This window comes from Lissotriton vulgaris, chromosome 5, assembly GCF_964263255.1.
Source record: "Lissotriton vulgaris chromosome 5, aLisVul1.2, whole genome shotgun sequence".
Taxonomy (NCBI): Eukaryota; Metazoa; Chordata; class Amphibia; order Caudata; family Salamandridae; genus Lissotriton; species Lissotriton vulgaris.
This window is the reverse complement of record NC_141693.1, coordinates 1,067,723,174-1,067,738,981: the sequence shown is the minus strand read 5'-3', so window position 1 is coordinate 1,067,738,981 and position 15,808 is coordinate 1,067,723,174. Positions and strand designations below refer to the sequence as shown.

Below are 15,808 nucleotides of genomic sequence, written 5' to 3'. Positions count from 1 at the left end.
ATCTCAGCCACCCGCCCCATCCTCTTTAACCGACATGAGGTGGAAAAAGCCATTTTGGCCACTTCAAAGCATAAGGCACCTGGCCCTGACGGTGTTCCCGCCGACTTTTTCATGTATTCACCAAAATTGTGGGCTGAGGTTTTGGCAAACGTGTTCAATGCAGTCAATGGTAACTCTGCACCTGCCTCATGGGACACTTCTACTATTGTCCCTATTTTTAAAAAAGGCCAGCGGGATGATCCAGGTTGTTATAGGCCTATATCCCTTCTGGACTCATCTGTAAAAATTCTAGGTAGAGTTCTCTTATCCAGATTGAGGGAGAATGTTGAGAGCTGTGGCGGGTTGTCCGAAATCCAATACGGCTTTAGGGAAAGAAAAGGGACTATCGAACAGTGCGCCAACTTACATTTGCTCATCTCCAAATACACTGTGGCCAAGGAGGGGTCCGTGTATCTTGCATTCATGGACCTCTCCTCGGCTTTTGACCTGGTCAATAGGACAAAGTTGTGGTCCATCTTGTTGGAGATGGGTATTGATGAGGCATTGGTTACCTTTATAGCCACCCTGCACCAAGAACTCTTTTCAAGTGTACGCGTAACAAACGAGGGTAGGCGTACCCCTCTCTTTAGATCATTAAGGGGGGTGTGGCAGGGCTGCATTTTAGCCCCCCTGCTCTTCACCATCTATATCAATGGCCTGGGCGCACATCTAGGTGGGCAGGAAGCCGACGTCCCGCGTGTAGGAGCGATTAAGATCCCGGCGCTCCTGTATGCGGATGACGCCGTGCTGATCGCTCGCACGGGTGTTGGCCTCCAGCGCCTTTTGAATGCCTTTGGTTCGTTTATGGAGCAACTGGATCTGAAGATAAACGTAACCAAGTCACACACAATGGTGGTAGGCCAAGAGTGTCGCAAAAAGAGAAATAAAACATTCACATGCAGGGGGGACAAGGTTTCCAGGGTATCTACATTTCCCTACTTAGGCGTATTGTTCGATCAGAAAGGGTCCTGGGTTCCGCAGGTAAGAGCCAAGAGGTTGGCTGTTATTAGATCATCATCAGCACTCCTGGGTTTCGCTGGTAGGCTAGGGGCTAGGCCTATGGAAGCTATACTAAAAATCTATAATAGTAAATCTGTGGCTATTGCGCTATATGGTTCCGCATTGTGGGGATATGTAAATGTGGAAGCTATTCAGAGAGCGGAGAATAGATTTATCAGAACCCTACTTTCTGTACCCCAGTCGACCCCAACCTATTCCATTCATAAAGAAGTGGGCCTACAGTTTCTCTCTGATAAGCTGAGTATGGCCCCCTTGATTTTTTGGCTAAAAATGTGGATGAATGAAGAACTCCCATTAAATCACAAGATTATGTCTGACGTTCTGTCCCTGGATAAATCCAACAAGATTCCTTGGCTGGCTTATTTGGCCAGGGCTTTCTCATACCTAGGCCGCCCGGAGCTTTTTACCTCCCCTGAGAATATTAGGATCCAAGACATTGATTCTGTGAAAAAGTCTTTCATGGTAAGGAAGGAAGCATGCCGCGAAGAACGCGAATTGGTAAAACCGGCAGTGAGGGATCATTGTTTATTGGTTAACTCGTTATCACTTGCACCCTATCTTGGCTTTGTCACAATCCCCTTCCATAGGTTCCTTTTAACCAAATTCAGATTCAATTTGTTACATTTTTATTTAGGCTCTTTTTATAATTGGCAGAAGCCAGAACAAGCCCTGCCCTGTAGCTGCGACCAGTTTTCAGTGCAAGATACAATGCATTTTGTCATGTTTTGTGGGTTGTACTCAGAGCCAAGGAAAAAATATTTGTTGCCTATTCTTAAAGAGGCCGGCTTCACTCAAGTGAGACCGGCTCTGCTCTTTTTACAATTACTGCCCAATCCCCACATTACTTTTTGCATTGCTAATTTTCTGGTAGCCGGTTCAAGGGTGAAAGCTGTCTGTCAAGATTAGTCTCAGAGTAAATGTTTTTATCATTTATGTCTATGTTCAAACGCAACACTTAATTGTTTGTTACATTTTTTAAACTTGTTGTCTACATTTAATGTTTTTTGTGTAAATAGGAAAAATTTTGTATGAAATGTATTTTATCTTTTTTTCTCTCTTTGTATGGCTTTTAAATAAGCCGAATAAAGATATTCTGACTGACTGACATCTATTGTTTAGGAAAAAACGTTATTGATTACATTTTGTTCATGTTCTGTTTTGCTATACAGCTATCCTGATGATCCCCTGCCCTGGTCATCTCTTCAGCTGGCTGAAAATCAACTCTTGGTCTCTTCATTTTTTAGGGTAAATCGCCTTCTCTGTTGTGTTCTTTGATGACACAGAGAGGGTGGTACCTTGGGAAAGGTTGAGACATTAGCTTCGCTCCCGGGGAATAAGATTTCTGCCTGGATCAACCTGAAAGCCCAACAGAAAGCCAAGCCCACGTTTAACACATCCCCCTGAGCGAAGAGTTGGGATGGATGAGAATCTAATGGGCGAGTCTGCAGAAAGCACTATGAGAGAGCTATCTGCAGCAGCAGTGAATTTACAAACTGAATTAAAATTGGTTAAGGGAGAAAATCAAAGCCTAGTCTCTGAAATTACTATCCTAAAAACACAAAAAACAAATGGAGAGTAAAGTACCTGACACTACTCCTAGATTCAAACGTAGTTACATACAACCTGCCCACTTTCAAATTCCATTAACCTCCACTGTTGGTCCCTCCCGGACTACTCCGTCACCTGTTAACGTCACAGTAGTTACACCTCCCCAGACACCTCTTGCCATGCCCGAAAGATTCAATGGAGACAGTAGTAAATACGGGGTATTCATGAATCAATGTCATCTACAGATTCTCTGTAGAGCGGCTTCATTTCCGGATGACGCTGCCAAGGTGGCGTTTATTATTTCCTATCTAAGTGGTAATGCGGCCTTGAAGGCTGTAACTTTAGTAGAAAACGATGACCCCATATCATACAACTTGACATTGTTTAAAGACAGAATGAAGAGCCTGTTTGCTAGACATTCGTATATGCAAGCTAGCGATAATGAGTTATTAAATCTCAAACAAGGGACTATAGTTTTGTTAACCTATATTACCACTTTTAATAGGCTGGTCACTGAGACTCAGTGGCCTGAGGGGAAGAGAACTTCTCTGTATTACAGGGGGCTCAAAGACGAACTTAAAGATATCCTATCCCAGATTATGGACCCCCCTGAAGATTGTTCTGCATTCATGGATCTAGTTTTTAAACTAGATCATTGTCTAACAGAGAGAAAAGGAGATAAGACCAAAGGGGAATATTCTAGGCTTTTCTTAACTCGAAGCGAGAAGAAGGAACCCAGAGAAACCAGTGAGCCTATGCAAATAGGAAGAATTCGGGGCCCTTTGTCCTCTGAAGAAAAAGATAAACACAGAAAATGTAACCTTTGCTAATACTGCGGGAAAGGGGGTCATTTCGCAAAAGAATGTCCTGCCAAGCCTAAACTTTCCCTGAAAGACACTGCGGGAAGAAGTGGTAGGTCAGTACAGTCGGAAAACTAATTGACTTGGGGAGTAGTGAGGTCGCTCTGTCAAGTCCTTCGGTCTCTAAGACCTCTCAAAATTTGGCGAATACATGGGCCCGATACCAAAACCAATCTCTATTAATGTAGTGTTTCTGTTACCATCTCAGTTAAGACATACCATGGCAATCTTATTGGATTCAGGGGCAACAGGGAATTTTTGAGACATCACTATGGCCAAGGCATTGGGACTGGAATTTGTGCCCAAGAAACATCCTGAAAAATTCAGGGCAGTGGATGGGTCAGAATTATCATCTGGCATGATCTTGTATCACACTCCTGACATTATTTTAACGTGTGATAACGGCCATTTAGAGACGATATCATTTGACTGAATCGATACCCCTAATTTCGGAGCTACCTTAGGGATTCCATGGCTTCAAAAACATAATCCTCAAATAGATTGGGTTTCTAGAACGGTCACTTTGCGTTCTCCCTATTGTTTAACACATTGTTATCGGGAAATAACACACTGGCATGTTCCTGTGTATTGTGCCAGGGAGCAGGGTTGTATGTCAGACTCGCTCAGTGAGGCCCTCATAGTTGTCTTACCCAAACATGGTAGGGATCCCCTAGACATCCGTTCCTACCGACCACTCTCCCTGCTCAACCTCGATTGCAAAATCCTGGGCAGGATCCTGGCAAATCACCTCCTTTCCATCATATAGTCACGGGTCCACCCTGACCAAAGTGGGTTCATCCCGGGCCGCAGCACTTTCCTGAATGTGTCTTGCATCTTGCGCCTTCTGCAGGGCACCCCATCAGATGCTCCAACTCGGGTTGCAGTGTCGCTTGACATAGAGAAAGCATTCAACTCCCTGGGATGGGATTAGTTATTCATGGGGTTTGGCCTGGGATTCCTAAAGCTGGGTACACACCGTCTAATTGCCAGCAGTGGGACAAACCATCCAAATGCAAGAAAAACCTGCAAAAATAGGACGGTTGTCAACTCCCAGTGAAAGGATTTACAGTAGTTGAAATTGTAGTTTTGGTGGAAGTCTTGTGGGCAGTGTTGAATGAGAGAGGGAACCACCAGCGCTCCAACTCCAGCAAATATGTATATGCTGCAATTGAACTGCATGTCAGCACCCCAATAATCATGGCAACTGTAACATGGTGTGAAAAGCCAAAAACAGAACATATGCTGTGACATCACTGCACATTCACTGCACGCCATATGGCGTAGAGGTCTGTACAGGGTATGGGGGATTACAGACTTTTCTCCCAACGAGCACCCATATCAAAATGTGTATTTTAAAGGACCATAAGTAATTCCTATAGTGTCATGGCTTTTGGGGGGGGGGTGAAGAGTCATTGAAAACTACTGTCATTGAAGACTACTTGGAAACTCCCACCTGGCCACAAAGGTTAGCCACATGAGCATATTTTATTAGGTAAACAGCCAAAACAATCTCATACACAGGGAATTGGCATGAAGCTCAGTTAAATGCAAACATGAATTATCAAATGCAGCAAGAAGCATGACCTTTGTCAGGGTGGTTTCAGACCCAATCAAAGCTTGGAAACTGCCCTCATCACCACTATGGACTCTGGGTGCAGGAGACATATCGTCCAGATAGCAAGGGTTGAGCTTAGGATGTTGGTAGACTCGTTATATTTATCTTTTTTAATATGTCTTTATTAATCTTTTATTCAAAACAAGCATCACAAATTTCGGCATATACCACAGCATGGGCATACATTACTGATTGTTCAAATTCCAAATAAAATCAGCCGTAGCCCAAGTACAACAGCATCAAGTTCAATCTGTATTCGGGCGTCTCCCCCCCTGGATCTCATACATGATGCCTTGATCATGAACAATGCCCTGCTATGGCGCATGCCCCCTTGCTTCTGTGCTGCAGATCAGACAGTCTACCTCCCTCACAACCCCCTTTCCCTCAACACAACTCTCCCCCTACCCCCCTTCCGTGTTTGGTGTACACTCCCTTTTGATGTACCTTGATGTACCAAGCACCTCTGCTCCTTCTTTACCCCTTCCAGAAGTACTGTGCTAACCTGCCTCTCTCATCTTCTCGGTATTGTCTGTCTCCAGTCCTGAGTGTATACACCCCCTGCTACTTCTCTATCTGCTCAGTCTGTTCCCCAGTCTACCAGCTCTGCGACCATTGCTCTCCAGGCCTGTTTGTCATCTTCTAGTTTCTCATTGTGTCTGGTCCGCTGCATTCGAATCACCTCAGCGGTCGCCAATACCCGATATCCCATACCCATTGTGACATTACTCGTTATATATGTTGTTAGTAACAGGAAACACAACTGTCACTGCAACTGGTGTGGCTAATAGCTGTCAGACAACTATTATGTATCAATATCAGTTTGGGTGAGCGTAGTGATTGTTTGAGTAAAATGTAACCCCAACCCACATTGTACCATTGGGGAATTAGAGGTACAACTGACATGCATGCATTATTATTGCAGTATACATATTCTCTCTCTAATATAGAGCTTAGTAGCAGGGAAAGATGTGCACAAAGGTCAGGGACCAGTGCAGAAACACGCTGCAAGGCTTGAGATTGCCTCCATATCATATTGCCCCTATTGTTGGTTCGTTACATATGGTGCTAGAAACCGGGCATACACTGACACTGGAAAGGGTGTCGTCATTGACTGTTCAGAAGGTAGTTCATATAATTATATTTGAGGATGAGTGACGTGTTTATTTAGGTTTAAATCTGATCCCAAATGAAATTGTGCCGCTGAGGAATGAGCGGTACAATAGCAAACACATTTTCATTAATATTGTGTTGTACGCATTCAGTCTCTAATATGCCACTAAGTAGTACGTTGAAACGTGCAGACAAGGTCAAGAGCCAGTGTACTAACATGTTCCAAGACTCTGGTTGGCCCCCAACTCAGGCGGCCCCCAGCGGGGACACACAACAATCACTTTCTATGTCAAAAGGCCCATTGTGTAGTTCTACCTGAGCAAGTCCACTCCCAGCTTCTGGTACGGCAAGGGGAGCAGCTGCTCGGTATTTGAAGCCAGGCAGATGCTGCACTTCCAGTGTATTGGCCCACATGATGTGTAGTGTGACAACATCACATGTGGCAAGGTGCGGTAGTTGGGAGTTGAAGGCTCCTAGTCTGCGATTAGGCTCACAGGATGTGTGAGCTCCTCCAGGGCTTAGGTCTTTTATATTGTTAAAAAGCCAAAAGCAAACCAAGGATCCTCTCCTACACACAACTCATTCTCTTATCACAGACAAGACACCCATTACCTGGATCAAGTTGAATGTCTGCATGACTGAAATCACCCACTAGAAGAAGACCAACTGTCTGAAGCTAACAAGACCAAAATTGTGATCTTTGGAAAGAACACTTCACTGTGGGACTCCACCTGGTGGCAAACAGAGCTAGGTTCAACAGCTATACCCCCGCCAAGAACTTTGGGATTGTCACTGGCACCAATCTTGACATGACCGCTCTACTCAAAACCATCACCACCTGATGCTTTCATATCCTGAGGACCCTAAAGATGCTGAGGATGATTTTCAAATGGCTCCCCATCAGCACCTCGAAAACTGTCATGGACACCCTGATCACAAGAAAGCTGGCCTACAGGAACACCTTCTATGCAATGTTCAATAATAAACTCACCAGAGCTCTGCAGACGATTCAGAACTCAGTGGTCAAAATCGCTCTATCACTGACAACCTCCCACCCCACACTTGCACCACACCACAACTAAAGGAGCTCCACTGGCTCCCCATTCACAAACGAAAACAATTCAAACTCCTCACCCAAACTTTCAAGACACTACATAACACTGGCCCAGCATACCTCAACAATAGCATCTACTTTCACAAACCTTCAAGACACCTCTGCTTGTCCGGACGCTTACTTTCACAAATCTCATGCACACGAAAAATCAGATCTTGTGGACAAGTCTTTTCCTACATTGCTCCTAAAGTGTGGACCCACCTCCTGCTACCCACCCCGTCTCACTTCTTGAATACCATAAGAAGCAGAAGACCTACCTTTTTGAGTAGTCCAACTAGGCCCTAGGTTTAGCTAGACTCACATCTGCTCAGCGCCAAGATACTCTCTCAGGTAATAGTGCGCTCTACAAAGCTGCATAACAAAGGTTTTGCCTTAAGAAAATGGTTAAACTTATCATACGTCCTCAGCACGATACAAAGCGGCATGGATCTGCTCTAAGAATCAGGCAACCTACTCCAAATGACTGTGATTCACCTCCAAAATGAGCCCCCTATTATGATAAAATATACAGTAATTAATACAAAGCTCCCCCCACTTGGAAGAAGGCTCCCTGGTGCACAGCGCAAAGAGACACATTCTGGCCTCTCACTGTTGGTAGAAGTCAGTTTGATTCTTCATGGGTTTTTGATTAGACTTTTAATTTACACGCATGAGGTTTGCTGCACCATGTTTAGATCTTGTTGGTGTAATAGTGAGAAGTAGTTGAATCTCTATGATACCATGATATTTTCTTTTATGTTTGTAGAGCTGTCCTCTGAGGAAGGGCTAGTCTTTTGCCCGAAATGCATTGGAAGGATTAATTGCTGGATGACTCTTTAAGTTGGATGATACATACGTTTCTTCAAGCATTGATGAACTGTTGAGTTGATATGAATTAAATAACTATGGAACCTCTCTGAGTATTGGATTTAACATTTGGATTTAACTTGATGAACTATTCATAAGACATTCTGTGTGTCTTTGCGCTGTGCACCAGGGAGCCTTCTTCCAAGTGGGGGGAGCTTTGTATTAGTTTCACTGTACCACGCTGTTCAGGAACAGACAGCGTTTATCCCAGGCAGCACGCCACAAATCACTACAAGTTTAAATCTGGTCTTACTCAGCTGTGCAAGTCCGCTCTCCACAATTTCAAAATATACAGTAATATCATACAGTCAGCATGAGTTGAGCAAAAATATGCAGTTGCTCAGTAAACCTAAATACAGAATTAAATACAACAATACCTAATATCACCCCTTAAATGAATAATAATTAGTCCCCATTTGCCCTAATATAAATGTGACTGTAAAAATCATGTTACGCAGAACACACTGACAATGACACACATATAACATGAATTGGCTCATTTAGCTTCAACCAGAGAAAACAGGAAGAACCTTTAACAGCAACATTTTGAGAGGAAAGCTTCCTTTAAAGCTTACAAAGAGCAACATCTTATTATGAAAGATTCAATAAGGTTTCAGTGCAAATTTTGCCGCGTGTGAAGACACTAAGAATAAAAATATGATGACGTTTTGAATTTCAAAATAGAGTAAGTGCCTAATCAGGCCAAATTAGGAAAACATGGTTCTGTTGAGAACAGCACATTTGTTTCAAATGCAAATTATTCAAGCCACAAATTAGTCATTATTATTTAATTATAACTTTACTGTAGCACACCCATCAGAGGAACCAAAGATACACTCTATGAAGTAACTTGACGAGTTGGTCAACATATAACCTAGAGAGTATTTTACTTCCTCACCCTCATGTGCGTAATCGGAGACAGTTATGTAACACATAATACAAGAGGAAATGTATTTGTCAAATGAATAATACATGTTTTCTACTACCCAACACGACTGACACCTAGTATCAACCTTGGAAAAATCAAATAGTGTTTCAAATGTGTATTGATTTAATGTGTGATATGCGGGTCGCATACTGCTATCTGCAGCAGGCTCACTACCCCCTAATCCATTCCACCATACCAATATTTCAGCCTGAAAGGTAATGAATACAGCTAGATCTCTGTAACCGGTGCCTAAATTAACTCCCTGGGTAATTAAAATTGTTTGTTTGTGACGAATAAGGCAATCAAAAATATCTTTAAAATCGCACGTATCGTTGTTGACAAATTCTAAGTCAGACTTTATCCAAAATAATGCAAGTGTACCAGCACATCATATTTTAATTGACATTCGCTCTCTGACGCTGCCGATCATGACTCTGCCGTCCTTGATGATATCCACTTTAAATCGCCCCCGCCCAATATATGAGTTTCCTGAACAAATATTTTTCATTTCGAGACTACTTGTTGGTTTTTACCCCGCTGCCATCATTAAGGGAGGGAGTTTACGAAGTGGCTGGTGGTGGGTGATGCGGGGCGAGGTGTAGATGTTCCCTAGAAAAATGTGCGCTGGATGCTCACCTCGTCCATTGCGATTGCTTCGCCCTTAGCGTTTATCGTTTCTCATTTAAACTGCACCTGTTCTCTCTTCGGCCCGTGGGCAGGCCGCCCGCTCGAATCCCCCTTGAATTGGTAACGGAGCAGAGGCTGTGTAAAGGAGAGCGTCCTTTGGGTCTCCTAGCAACCGCTCTGCACCTTCACGCATTCCTTGCAGCGCCAGCAAGACCGGCAAAAGAGAAAAAGGACACAAGTTGAAGGTTCTCCCGGCAGTCTGCCAGAAGGGCTCAAATAAAAGTCCGCCATCCTGGAATGCAGAGCGTTTTGTGTTTATTCAGTCACACTTTTGAAAAAAATCACTCTCAGCTTCTCAAAGACATTAATATTGTAGATCACTTTCTTCTTTATTCCACCTTTCTGCATCTCACCTAGTCCAGGCTATTTATTGCTTTGCATTCTGTGATTTGTATTCGTGTTTATTGTTTCAGTATGCAAAGCAAAAATCTGGACTCGATGAGATACTTGGCAACAACCGTGAGTGCCTTATGAGCTCTGCTACATCACAGCTCCTTCTGATTTGTTTAATGTTTATCATCATTAAAGCTTTATTTCGATATACAAGATATCATAAAAGCACATAAAAGATATAAAATCACAATTCATTTGCAATACATTTAAAAAAAATATTATAAAAATCATTTGTTACAATAAATAATTTAAAAGTAGATTAAACTTTAGCAGCTTTTTGTAGATTTATAATTATAGAAAATTCATCTAAAACTTTGGTCATTAGATAGCCTTCAGCCAAATCAACCAGGCCCAACTAAGAAATTTGGCCACCCCACACACTAAGGTTGTGCTAGCATCAGCCTTAAGTATTCTGAGTGCAGTGGAGTGGTCCCTGGTTCCAAGCAACAGACACACAGGTTTAAGCCATTTATGTCTAGGTTTAGCGTAGACTGGGCATACAAAAAACACATGAGGGATACTTTCAATTACACCTTCACAGAAAGGGCAGTATGAAGAGGTTTGGTGCGGGGGCTTCCACTTACTGGTATAATCACGAAGGGGGAGTGTTCCCAACCTAAACTGGATGAAAAGGGACCTGTCTCTTGGTTTCTTAATAAAATCTAGGTAGGTCTCCAGATGAGGCTTTAATTTATGCTGTCGAAACTCCTCAGTCAGCCTACCTAGGTTTGGGTCCCTCTGATCTTGATCATCAACCCTTGACCAATAGGCTCGCTTGGTTTCAACCTTGGATAGCGATACCCCAGGCTCCCAATCAGTTGGCAGGCCCGTCGCAAGAAGGAGCTTCTTTATATTTCTAATCCAACTAATTTTATGGGCACCATGAAGATTCATGACTTCTCTTAGGCCATCTACATATCTTGAGAGCTCTGGGGTCCGGCATAGCCAGGCCCAATATAAAAGGCGGCCTTAAAGTGGCTACATTCTTAATAGAGCGGCGACCCAGATCACACAAGAGTGGTTTGGTAGGAGTACCCCTCGGGACCGACACCAGCTCCTTAAGAAACTTGTTCTCTGCAGTAACTAGAGCATCAGCACACTCAAAGCCCCCAGAGCTCTGCGCCATAGAGGGCGCAGCCTACAGCTTTCTGTGCGTAGATATCCAAAGCAGTGGCAATGGGCTTGCAGGTGGATGCACAATGTTCCCTCCCTAATACTCCAACCACCCTTTTGTGGCTTAATGCCATTTTATCAATGGGTGGCTGCCATTTCATTTTATCCGAAATTCTTATTCCCAAGTAGTCAAATTCTTTTACCGCATCCAAGGAAAGGGTGGATCTTGACAACCTACTTGGGTTAAAATAAAGGAGCTTGGTTTTTGAAGTATTTATTACAAGGCCCCTAAGCTTACAGAACAGGCAGAAACGGTCCAGTAGCTTCTGCAACCCTGCGGGAGTTTTTGATACCAACAACGTATCATCCGCAAAGAGAAGTGCGGGGATTTTATCACCTGCCAAGACCGGGGCATCAGCATTAGTTTCGAGCAGAAAAGAGACTACGCCATTCACGAATAGCGTGAAGAGTGTTGGGGCTAGTACGCAGCCCTGGCGTACCCCTCGGTTCACAGGGATTTTGTCAGTTTTTTGCTCCTGTGATCCCCATCTAATACGGGCATAAGTGCCGTCATGCATGCGTGCCAAAAGATTCACAATGGGTAATGGGATCCCCATCTCCTCCAGGATCAGCCAAAGGCGGTCTCGGGGAACTAGGTCAAAGGCGGTCTTTAAATCGATAAAAGCCAAGTAAAGACCGCCTTTGCCAATGGTGACCACCTTCCAATGTAGCAGTATCAGTCTAAAAGCCTGGTCTATCGTGCCAGTGCAGGCCCTAAAGCCTGCCTGATAAGGTGAGATGATATTATTCTCATCACCCCAGGAAAGAATCCTTTCCAAGAGTACCCTGGATCCCTTCTTGTAAATGGGGATCACTTCAGCCGCCTTCCATGAATTCGGGACAGGTGACCCCTCCAACAGAGCATTCGTAAGGCTTACAAAATAAGAGGCCCAGCCTTCAGGATTGACTTTAAAAAGGTCGCCTTGTACACCGTCCTACCCTGGGGCTTTAGCAGGTACTATCTTAGCTATTGCCACCAGCACCTCTTTCTTATCAACTCTAGTTACGGGGACCCCTCCAGAACCAGTAGCCAGGGCACCGCTCTAATGCCCTGGAGCTCCGGGCAGTTCATCGCCCCCATAGAGTTTACTGAAGTGCTCAAACTATTCAGTATCTGTAATATGTTTGGGGATTTGGTCCGTGTCACAGCTGTTCGATCTTCTAACTAGGGCCCAAAATAACTCACCGTTCTTGGTTTTACTTGCAGCTCTGAGGCTTTCCCAGTGAGATTCTTCCCACTCCCTTTTAGCTGTTATCATGGCTTGTTTATAGAGCTGTCTTGCCGACCGGACAGTGACTGAATTACTAGATTTAATAGCAATAATTAAGTTGTTTTTCCTCATTCTGCAATTACTGTCAAACCATTTCTGCACTGGCTTGGCAGTTATATGGCTCTTCTTTCCTGGAACTACGAACAGTTTGCCAATCTGATCTATAGTATCATTATAAATGGTAGCTGCCTCCACAGGCCCAGCGGCACCATTACATGCCACTGAAAGCCTTAGAGACTGCTCGATGAGGATTCCATCCAGTGCACTTAATCTAGTTTCATCTAAGCTAAACTTGGGCCACTTGAGGAATCTATTGCAGTTAGATGGTACAACTCTCTTGGTTAATAACCTCGCACTATCTAACGGAGTAAGCTTGTTTCTCTGCCACACATCCAATAAAGTAAGGGATAGGGTGTTATGGTCACTCTCTACTGACGGTATAATAACCATGTCCACCACTAACTTCCATGCTCTCCTGACCACCATTATATAATCAATTCTGCTTTCATGCATTACTCTATTATATGTATTTGCCCCTGAACATCGGACATGGTGCGACCATTTAGAGCTCTTAATCCTGTTTCTATCATGAGGGCGTTCAATTGGATAACAACTTGGGACCAACACCTCACAGGCTTGAGCAAGAGGGGCGGGATGCCCCATCGAGCATCATCTTCGTGCACTCCAAGGATATCATCTGCTGCCAAGGGCTCAAACGAACAATTAAAGTCCCCAGCAACCAGAATTAAAGAGTCAGGAGAACACAATTTTAACAGATCGGATAAAATAGCAATATTGGATGATTTGGCCCCCCCTTGAGTGCCTCTGGCATATACATTAAAGATTTCCCAAGTGGTTGCACCAATCGGGCCCCTAATGCATAGTCTCATAATATCCGAAGATGAGCAAGTATGATGAGTGATCTTAAGGTTAAGGTCAACCCATACCCATACCATAAGCCCTCCAGAGGGACGTCCTCGCCCAACCTTGGTAGCAGGTACATGAAAACAAGAGAACCCCTGTTTATATAAAGGTTCAAGGCACCATGTCTCCTGGAACATACATATGTCATACCCATCAATAAAGTTATTCCAATCCGGGAGTGAAAACTTGTTTCGCAGACCTGCCACATTCCACGAAGCAAGTTTAAGATTGTCTATGTGAGCATTACCGGTAATCAGGGGACATGAATTACCATTTGAATCTTGACTGGTGGCAATATTAGTAATCCTCATAGGTTCCAGGGCTGAAGTTGTGAGATCAGGGGTTAGTGGTAACACAGATAAATTGGCAGAGCAACCACCCAGAGGGGGAGAAGGACTATTCAACACTCTTGCTTCAGCATCGAGTCAATCAACTGACTCCAAACAGTCAAACCGGTTGTAGTTGGAAATAGGTTCTAAATGAAGGGAGGGCATAAGCCATCCCCCCTGAGGTGGTCCCCTCCTATGCCGCTGCACCAGTGACCAACCATCTGTCTGGGAGGTGAAATGACCAGGGGGATAAAAATAAGTCAGTGGGAGTGAGTGAATAGTTGTACCTGCACTTGGGTAACTCCAATTACAAATATAATCAACAATTCTAGAGTTGTTAAAATTGATCAAGATACAATCGCCCTTTATATTTTTGGCTAGGTGTCCGACCCACAGAACCCTCCGGATCATAAGTATTTTAGCAAAGAGGCGAGGGGGCAATGGTCTGTTCACGTTTAACCAATGTACAACCCTGTTCCGCAATTTGGTGGGGGTTTCAACCTCGCGTTTGCCCAACTCTGGTACCCCAGCCAAAATTACCACAAGTGGACAAACCTCCGGAGGTAAGTGTAAGATGTTCTTCCCTATATTTGGATGGGCAATTGGGATCTCACCACCTATGCTATCTTCTGGTATATTATATATGGGCGGCCTATTTATATTAACAGATGCTGTATCCTTGATAGGAGGTACAACTGGAGGTGATGGCAAAACCTTGTGGGCTGTGTTTAATACTTCTACGTTCTTCTGGACAGCTGCGGCTGGAGCCTTATTCCCACGAGTTTTGGTTAATGGCTTAGTAACTGTAGGTGTGTTATCCCTTAAAGGGGGTTCAACTATTCCCTTGAGGTCACGTTCAATCCGTTTTAAGTGGACCTCAATGTTAGTCAATCTAACCTTTAATTGAGCTAGAAGAGCTCTAAGAGTTTCATAGATGGCATTTGGCTCATTCGCCGTCCCCCCTCCCTGATCGCCTTGACTCGGCACACCTCCTGCCACCTGGTGCGCCCCGCAAGGCAGTGAAGGATCAGCTAGACCCGGGGCGGAATTTACAAAGGGCTGCTCAGGAGGGTTTGGGATTTCTTTCATGCTTTTTGGGGCTTTCTTTTTCCTCCCACATGTAATATTTGTAAGCCCTTGCTTATTTTTTGGAATTGCCCCCGGGTCTTTCCCACGCTGTTGTCTATCATTATGTACCTTCATTACATTAGGCACAATGGGCAACTTTTGGGGAGATAACAGCAAAGATTCTGAGGCTGTAGACTGATTATCTAGTGAGGTCTGTGATAAGTCACAAGAGGGGAGCTGTAGAATGGGGAGTTCTAAGATTGGTGAGGCACCTAAACGAACATTTCCACCTAAGTTAACAGGAGTCCGCACATTCGCAATGTGTCCCATAGAAGACCTTCTTGCAATGGCCAATTCCTGAGAGACGCGGCGTTCCATTATAGTGATACCCTCATCAACAACAGAGTTCATCCTTGTGATAAATTGGTCCATAGCTCCCGTAAAGTTTGCAGTGTCCACTCTCCCCTTAGCTTCCTTAGGGGGCATCGCAGAAACCACAACAAATTACAATAACGAACATAAACAAAGTACTCAAAGGGGTAGGTCGCGTGATGAATATCAGGGGGGTGGCCCGACCCGGCCTAGTCCGGTCTTGAACGGGCTTAAACGGGCCCGCCCTTGGCCCGGGCTTCGCCCGGCGTTTCGCGACGCGGGGAGCGTGTTGGTTAAATGCGCCTCCTGGCGCCCTTCTGCCGTCCAAAAGTGCGCGCCGCCGCTTAGCCCGCCTGGTAGTGTAGTCCCGTGGGGGCGGCGCAAATAATTTGCCGATATTGACTCTTGGCGGTGTCGGCAATGAAGCCCCTGGACTCAGGCTGCGCCCGCTATCTGCTATCCGCTACTCCATGAAGATTGTGTCTGGAAAAATAAGTTCCCCCATATGTTT

The 15,808-nt window shown here is 44.4% G+C and overlaps 1 protein-coding gene across 1 annotated transcript in view; it reads right to left on the bottom strand.

Annotated features, from left to right (window-relative positions):
* CFAP58 (cilia and flagella associated protein 58) overlaps nucleotides 1-9,886 on the bottom strand; it is a 674,866-nt gene extending 664,980 nt beyond the window's left edge. The window contains exon 1 of the mRNA XM_086922755.1: nucleotides 9,717-9,886. Within this exon, the coding sequence (XP_086778881.1) occupies nucleotides 9,717-9,725 (9 nt within the window). The 5' untranslated portion in view covers nucleotides 9,726-9,886. The remainder of the gene's footprint in view (nucleotides 1-9,716) is intronic.
* Nucleotides 9,887-15,808: the final 5,922 nt, after the last annotated feature.